This window comes from Pteropus vampyrus, unplaced genomic scaffold, assembly GCF_000151845.1.
Source record: "Pteropus vampyrus isolate Shadow unplaced genomic scaffold, Pvam_2.0 Scaffold459, whole genome shotgun sequence".
In the NCBI taxonomy this organism is placed as follows: Eukaryota; Metazoa; Chordata; class Mammalia; order Chiroptera; family Pteropodidae; genus Pteropus; species Pteropus vampyrus.
In genome coordinates, this window is record NW_011889240.1 from 60,908 (window position 1) to 69,289 (window position 8,382).

The 8,382-nt window shown below is 59.6% G+C and overlaps 1 protein-coding gene across 1 annotated transcript; it reads left to right on the forward strand.

Moving 5' to 3' along the window:
* Nucleotides 1-336: 336 nt before the first annotated feature.
* Nucleotides 337-3,584, forward strand: NMRK2 (nicotinamide riboside kinase 2). Its single transcript, XM_011381907.1, has 7 exons — nt 337-362; nt 1,792-1,882; nt 2,216-2,264; nt 2,350-2,506; nt 2,798-2,869; nt 3,192-3,298; nt 3,499-3,584. The coding sequence occupies exons 1-7, from the start codon at nt 337-339 to the stop codon at nt 3,582-3,584; spliced, it is 588 nt and encodes a 195-aa protein (XP_011380209.1).
* Nucleotides 3,585-8,382: the final 4,798 nt, after the last annotated feature.

Below are 8,382 nucleotides of genomic sequence, written 5' to 3' on the forward strand. Positions count from 1 at the left end.
GGGTGTGGGGTCGGAGGAGGAGAAGAAAGGAGGCAGCCGGGGTGACATCTACCACTCCCGCCCCGCTGGCCCCTGACTAATTTAGGCAAAAGGCAACGTGGAGCTATTTCCATCTGGCAGGAACAGGTGCTGGGTCCCCTCGCCCCCACCCTGCTGGCCGCACTGCCCATAGGCCACAGGCCGCCTCCCCCGGGGCGGCCTCCGGGCTGCCCGGGCCTATAAAGGCGCCAGGTTTTCTCAATGAAGCTGGGACGCAGCGCACTGCGGGGTCCGACCCAGCCCGGTGCCCAAGAGTCTGCAGGCCCAGCGCGGTCCCCGCCGCCCCTCCTCGTGGAGATGAAGTACATCGTGGGCATCGGAGGGTGAGCTGCCCCGACACCTAGGGGCGACCCCGCCGGGGCACAGGCGCGGGGGAGGCGTGGAATGAATCACGGGCTGCCTGGGGTGGCAGAGCCCCCCGCCCGAGGTCTGAGTGCGGGGCGGGGCCTCTGCCCTTGGAGGCGAGATGGGCGCGGGGCCCGATCTATCTTCAATTTTCAAATGAAAGTCACTTTTCCCCACCATACTCGGTATAAAACCAAAAATCAGTGGGGACAGGAGACTTTATAAAGCTCAGGAAGACCTTCCTAACCGGCCTGGGCCCTCCTTGGGGGCGGGGGACACCCTACCCCCCCAGACAGACACGTGCCCACTTGGGCGGAGCCCCAGAGTGACATTCTCTGTGGCCTCTATAGCTCCCGCCAGGCAGGGGCCTCCCTTGTCCAGGGATCCAGAGTCTCCTCTATTTCATTACCCGCCACCGGGCCTTTTAAACTGATGCTGGGGAGGCATTTCGCCTAAGCGGGTCAGGCTCGGGAACCAGAACATCCCACCCAGCGGGGGGAGGGGGGGGCGGGGGCCTGGGCCCTACCCCCAACTTGGTTTAAGACTGCGATCACCCGTGGAATTCCTAGTGTATTCTGAGGAGGGCCGGGCAAATTCTGTAGCCACGCCGGGCACAAGGCGTGCCTTTTAGTGACCATCCAAATGAACATCGGGGGTACCATACATAACCTGCCGCCCTTAATATAAGGGGCCCTTCCCGTAGGCCCTTTCGATCCGTGGCAGCGACCCCGTGTTCCACATCCAGCGTTCCACCTGATTCCTAGAGCAGGGACAAAAGGTCAGAGGGACACTCATTTCAAGGAAGGTCTGACGGTCACCCTGCTAGGTCCTTCCTCGGCTCCAGGAGTCCAGGGCATTGCTCCCTCTGCCACAGGCTGACTTCCCGTCCTAGTTTCCCAGGCACTGGAGGGTCCCCAGGATTTGGGACTTTTTCCATGCTAAACGCAGAGACATCCTCGGCAAACCAGGGCAAGCTGGCCGCCCTATTTTGCCAATTGTTGTTTTTTTTTTTTTTTCTTTTTCTTTCTTTGTCTTTTCCTTGGTTACAACTGTTTCATAAGGTCCATTGCTTCTTTCCCTTTTAAAATGAACTGCTTGGTTTTCTATTGCAGATATACCGCTCCCCCCCCCCCCCCCCCCCGCCCAGTTTACACTTGTTTTAACATTTTGACCTTAAAAAATAAAAAGAAAGAAAGCCCAACGCGGCTGAATCTCGCTCAGGTCTCAGCCTCCTGGTCTGTAAAACCGGGCTCCCGGCCGCACATCCTGGGTTTGCAGTGACGCTGAGTGAGCCCCCTCTGGCCCTCGGCCAACAACATCAGCCTCTCAGTGCCACGGTTTCTGGCTCTGTGCTTCACATTCGAGTCCGATTCCGGGGGGCCCCTCACGTGTCCACTGCCTCCACAGCATGACCAACGGTGGCAAGACCACACTGACCAACAGCCTCCTCAACGCGCTGCCCAACTGCTGTGTGATCCACCAGGATGACTTTTTCAAGGTGGCTGCCCTCGCCCGGGGGTCGGGGGGGTGGTGCTGGCCCGGGCCACCCTGCCCTCTGCTGCCCACTGCCCTGCCGGGCCGGGCACAGGCCCCTCCCAGGTCACGCTGGGCCAGGGGAGCGAGGGACGGGCGTTCCCACTTCCTGAGCACCTACTATGCGTCTGGCACGTCCTCGCGGGACACCTGTCCTCCATTGGACCGATGCCGGCCCCGGGATCCTCACTGTGGGCCCTCCAGGCGCCGAGGGGTCCACCGAGGCTCTGTCACCCCAGAGTGGTGGACAGGTGGAAAGGTGGGCGCTGAGCCTGGGGTTTGGGCTCCTCTGTTTCAGCCCCAAGACCAAATCCCAGTTGGGGAGGACGGCTTCAAGCAGTGGGATGGTAAGAATGGCTGGCGGCCCCGCGCCCCCTGCCCAGACTGCCCCCCGTCCACGGCCCCGCCGACGCCCGCTCTCCCCGTCCCCAGTGCTGGAGTCCCTGGACATGGAGGCCATGCTGAGCACTGTGCAGGCCTGGGCGAGCAACCCCCAGAAGTTCGCCCGCGCTCACGGCGTCAGCGTCCAGCCGGACACCTCGGACACCCACATCCTCATTCTGGAAGGCTTCCTGCTGTACAGCTACAAGTGCGTGTCTGAGGGTGACCCCTGACCGGCCCGCCTCCCAAGGGTCACCGAGTCTCCATTCGGGACTCGAGGGCAGAGCTGGACTCAGCTCAAGGGTCTGGGCAAACATCCTTGCTTCCTGGGGAACTGAGTCCTCCTTCTAGAAGCTCAGCAGGAGGCTGGCCCCTCCCAGACCCACACCCCCACCCCCGCCCTCAGCACACTGGAAAGTCGCTGGACCCCGGGGGCTGTGGACCGTGGCTCCCAGTAAAGGCCGGCCCGTGGTTCTGACCGTGTCCCCCACCCCGCCAGGCCCCTGGTGGACTTGTACAGCCGACGGTACTTCCTGACCATTCCCTACGAGGAGTGCAAGCAGAGGAGAAGGTGAGCCTCAGGGCCCTGACTAAAATCCCAGCCGGGCCCAGGAAACTGATGCTGCCCGCTGGACACAAGCCACCCTGGCAGCCAGCAGGCACTTGGCTGACCGGGGCCCGGAGGCCTGGCCCACCCATGACCTACCCTGGGCATCTCCCAAGCCCGGGGGTGAAAATGCCAAAAGCTGAGGCACCCGGACCCCAGCCTGGGGCCCCTGGCTCAGTGGTGCTATCCCCGACCTCTGACCTCGTCCACATCCCCCGGCCTCTGCTCATGGCGCCAGCCCTGGGTGACATGAGTGTCACTCATTGTTGCCCGTGTCCCTCCCCAGTACTCGCAGCTACATGGTCCCCGATCCTCCAGGCCTCTTCGACGGCCATGTGTGGCCCATGTACCTGAAGTACAAGCGGCAGATGGAGGCCGACGGCGTGGACGTGGGTGAGCCCCTGAGAGGGCGGGGCCTGGTCCCGGGGGCCCCTGGCCCCGCCCCCCAGCAGGCCCCGTCGGGAACCCCCGAAGTCCCTCCTCTCACCCCGGCCCCAGAGGCCGTCCCGTCCCGGGCTCTGCAGGCCACCTGCCTCCTGGCGGCAGTCCCGCGGCCCAGAGTGTCGCCCCGACCACGGCCTCTCTGGTTTCAGTGTACCTGGACGGCACGCGGCCCCGTGAGGAGCTTTTCCACCAGGTCCTGGAGGACATCCAGAACTCGATCCTGAATCGCACGTAGGCAGGCCCGGGGGACGAGGGGCCCAGACCTGGACCGCAGGGACCCACACGCCACCCCCGGCCGGGCGCTGCTCGACCATTTCCTTCTGGGGACACCTGTACATACGAGAGTGGAGGCCACACTCATAGCTCAGCATCTCGGGGCCCCGGGACCCCGCCCCGAGATGCCTCTGTAACGTCTCAGCAGCTTAAGTATTAAACCTGTCCTATTTTTTTAACTGTTGGAGTCCAGCCTGGTGTGTCTGAGGTGTTGAAAGGGATCCATCTGTTCCCTCTCCTTGGTTTGTTGATGGCCTCTGGAGGTGGCACTAATAGCACTAGTCTACACCCATTTGACACTCACCGACGTGACCCCAGGGGCTGCTTGGGGGTCCTTGGGGCCTCAGTTTCCCCAGAGGGGAAATTCCCTGCCAGTTTTGAACAGACAGCACGACACGGCCCAGAGCAGGGGCGCCAGCCACTCCTGAGGGTGCCCGGCTCCTGCCTGCGCCCATCCCCACCATGCCTCGGCGCCTTCTCTGTGGTCGGAGCTGGCACCCATGACGTGGGGTTACTGGGAAGCTTTCGTGACCCGGGGCGCTCGTAAAGGACACAATTCCTGTCCTAGGAACCACGCTTCTCTGGGCCCTCGCCGAAACCCCGGAGAGACGGTTTATCATTCACACCCATTTCAAGGGCGGGGAGACTGAGGCTCGGAGGCGGTCAGTGGCCTAGCCGAGCTGGGATTTGAACCCGAGCCTCCCTGGACCTGTTCCCTTTGCTCAAGGGAGTCTGGAAAGTCTGGTGGAGACCAGAGCCCAGGGCTGGGGGAGTGGGGGACGGGGTACCCCCGGACCGACACCCCACAGCCAGCTGCCGAGCCACTGCCTCCCAGCCCGCCCCGTCCAGAAAGGCACAAAACACTTGCAGTCTGGCCGGGTTTGGACAAAGCTGGTGAACTTTTGGAAATCAGAAAAAGGAATAAGAGAACAAATTGCCATGTACCCCAGCAATTGCACTCCTAGGGATACACCCCCCAAATCCTAGGAATACACCCCAAAAGAACTGAAAACAGGTGTGCAAACAAAACTCATCCCTGAGTGTTCACAGCAGCATATTCACAGCGGCCAAGGGGTGGAAGCCACCGAGTGCCCACGGACGGCCGCATGGATGCACACGGCACATCCATCCACACGGGGGAGTGTCACTCGGCCGGGAAAAGGGGGGAGGCGCTGACACTCGCCACGACGTGGTATGTGGCCTGGAAACCATGATGCTCTGTGAGAGACGCCGGACGCGCAAGGCCACACGGCATGCGATTCCATGTACATCCAGAACAGGCACGTCCACGGTGACAGAGTGGGTTCGTGGTTGCCGAGGGCTGGGGAGGGGAATGGGGGGGCGACTGCCGATGGGGATGGGGTTTCTTTTGGGGGTGGGGGAAGGTTCTGCGATGGGACAGAGGTGACGGCTGCACGGCACTGGGAATGCACTAAATGCCACCGAGCTGCTGACTTCAAAACGGTTAATTTAATGTTATGTGAATTTCACCTCCATAAAAAGAAAAGAAGGAAGGAGGGAGGGAGGGAGGGAGGGAGGGAGGGAGGGTCAGGCCCAGGCACCGGGTGATTCTGGGGAGGGGCATCAGCCACAGGCCAGCATTTGCAGGCGACACGTGGTCACAGGTGGGGTGAAGGTCCCACAGGCTTTCTTACCCTATTTGCAGTCACTGGGAAAACGCTACAGGGCAGGGAGTGTGGGGGTGCAGAGCCTTGCCCCTCACTCGCCATGCGGCCCAGACCCCTCACCTCTCCGTGTGCGACAGCCCCACGGCCCTCAAGGCAGGGGGTGACGAGGCGGGGGTGTCTCTGTGAGCGCGAAGGCCCCCAGCCCTCTGCCACGGAACTGGAACGTGCGGGCAGCAGTCCCCCGAGCCCTGCCCTACCCTGGGGTTGAGATTCCAGTCTGCTGCTCACCTCTCGTGCCCCCACCAAGGAGCCTTCGAACTGGCTGGTCACTGGGCGGCTGTCCCCTCTGAACGCAGCCGGTGATCAGATATCACCCCGCGTAGCAGTCACCGCGGGCCGCCCCGCTTCGCTCCTGTGGCCCCGGGCCCCAGCAGAGCCACCGGCAGCAGAGCCGGGAGTACCCACGTGCTCTGGGCCTGGGGCTTCTCCCTGGTCCTTATTTCAGCAAAGAACTCGTGGGCCCTTTTCCCCGACCTGAAGTCCCCGTCCGGAACACTAGCATGGTGGCCACCTTGTCCCAATTCGCAGAGGACTTTCTCAGCGTTAGCACTGAGCCCGGCGGACTGGGATGGCTGCTCACGCCGGCTGCATGGGGACCCCGGAGGAGGAGGGCCAAAGAGCCTGCAGGCCGGAGGGCAGGCGGGCCGTGTCCCAGTCCGCGCTCGGCCGCCCGCGACAGTGTCCCTAACGTTGAACCTTGTGTCCTTGTTTATTGCAGCTCGATCTGAATATTCTCTCCTCCCTTCGAACAAACAAAAACAAAAAACAAAGACACCATCGCAGGCTGCCTCCTGTCCCCCCAAACTCACATGTCGAAGCCTTGACCCCCAAGGCCTCAGGATGTGACTGCGTCTGGGGTGATCGAGCTGAAAAGGGGTCGTGGGGGGGCCTTAATCCAATATGACTAGGGTCTGTATAAGAGGAAAAAAATGTGGGTACACCGAGGGACGCCAGGGCGCGCGCACGCAAAGGAAGGACCCTGTGGGGACAAGGAGAAGACGCCCGACTGCAAGCCAAGGAGAGTGGCCCCTCAGAGGGTACCGGCCTGCAGATCCTCGGAGACAAAGTGGACAGGTGTTTGCCAGGGGCTGGGGGAGCGGAGAGCGGGTAGTGACTGCTGATGAGGCCGGGACTTCCTTTAGGGGAAGGATAAAATAGTCTAAAATTGATTGCAGTTATGGGGAGGGAGGGGGGCAAAAAAATAAAAAAAAATAAAAAGTAATACAATTGATTGCAGTTAGCAGTTGCACAGCCTTCTGATTAGATTTCAAAAAATTGAAACACATTCAACGGGTGGATTATGCAGTACGTTAATACCATCTCAATAAAGCTGTCTAAAACTCCTTTAGGACTTCATCAAAAAAATCCAGTGTGACTTTACTTAATTCGGTGGCCTTTTCAACATTTGTGACTTGAATCGAAAATGCATTAACAGCATGTTTCTGTCATGCAGATGAACCGGGCACTTGTTTTAGCGGGACACTAAATGTTAGTTCGGTCGCCAAACGTCCCTCGGGTGTGTGGCACATGGGTTGACAAATCTGCTCGTGGGCCAAATCCAGACCACTGCGTGTTTTTGTACAGCCCTCGAGCTGAGGACGGCTTCACATTTTTCAAAGATTGGCAGGGGGAAAAAAGAACAAGGATTAAATTTCGTGACACATGCAAATCAGGTGGAATTCAAATTTCAGTGTCTATAAATAAAGTTTTATTGGCACAAAGCCATGCCCATACGTGTCGTCCGAGGCTGCTTTCTTGCTATGACGGCAGAGCTGAGTAGCTGGCAGAGACCCTGTAGTCTGCAAAGCCAAACACGTTTCCTTTCTGCCCCCTTGCAGGAAATGTTTGCTGACCGGCCTTGTGGCGTGGTGTGTGCAGGGTCTGGGGCAGAGGGCGGTGGGGACAGGCAGCCTTAGGGGAGGCCTGCGGCCGAGGTTGCTGCGTCCCGAGGGCATGTGGGAGCTCCTGCAGGACCAGAAGACAGCACCGGGTGGGCCTGCCAGAGCTTGCCCTTTGCCACAGGCATGAAGCTGAGCTGCCAGTCACTGGGCCCAAAATAGTGCAGGATGGGACAGGGACATGGGAGAGGAGGTGGGTCACGGGGCAGCCAGGGCCTTGATTACCCAGACGACTCGATCATTATGAAAACGGTAGCGACAGGGTGACCAACTTAAAAAACACAACAATAACAGAAGATAACCAGTGCCAGCAAGGACGTGGAAAAATGGGAACCCTTGCTGATTACGGGAGTGAAGAACAGAGCAGCCACTGTGGAAGAGTTTGGAGGTTTCTCTCCAAATTATAGAATTACTACATACCCAACAATTCCACGTCTGGATGGAATTTTAAAAAGCAAAAGGCACGTCTCGAACAGATGCGTGCGCACCCACGTCCACAGCAGTGTTATTCACAGGAGCCGAAAGGCGGGAACACCCCAGTGTCCAGCCACACAGCGGAGTATTACTCAGCCATGAAGAGGAGGGACATTCCGATGCCCCCTACGACATGGATGGTCCCTGAGGACACTGTGCTCAGTGAATAAGCCAGACACAAAAGGACAAATACTGTGTGATTCCACTCACAGGGAGTCCCCAGAGGAGTCAGATTCACAGAGACAGGAAGTAGATGGGGGAGCCGGGGGCTGGGGGAGGGGAGGGGAGCGAGTGTGTGATGGGGACAGAGGGTCAGTTTGGGAAAGTGAGAAAGTTCTGGAGACGGATAGTGGAGACGGTGGCTCAGCAACGTGCATGTGCTTAATGCCGCCGAGCTGTGCCCTTAGCGGTGGTTAAGGAGGTTAGTTTTACACTGTGTGTATTTCCCAGTTAAAAAGAATGAGAACAGTAGCACTAGAGTCACCACCTCACCCTAGTTTGCCCAGAACTCTCGTGGCTTTACTGCCAAAAGCTCCCTGTCCTGGGATATCCCAGTCCCAGGCAAACTAGGACAGCTGGTCACCCTGATCGGGGCCGCCCGGCCCGAGAGGTCAGATTATTCTATGCTCCATCTTTCTAGGCCTCAGAGAGGGAGCCAGACCTGCCCAAGGTCACTCCTTCAACAAAGCCCAGACCAGCC

What these genes read in the sequence shown, in the direction of transcription:
- NMRK2 (XM_011381907.1), top strand. Translation starts at nt 337, where the DNA reads ATGAAGTACATCGTGGGCATCGGAGG. An exon ending in TACATCGTGGGCATCGGAGG is followed by an intron (nt 363 to 1,791) that starts GTGAGCTGCCCC and finishes CTGCCTCCACAG; the next exon opens with CATGACCAACGGTGGCAAGA. An exon ending in CGGCTTCAAGCAGTGGGATG is followed by an intron (nt 2,265 to 2,349) that starts GTAAGAATGGCT and finishes CCCCGTCCCCAG; the next exon opens with TGCTGGAGTCCCTGGACATG.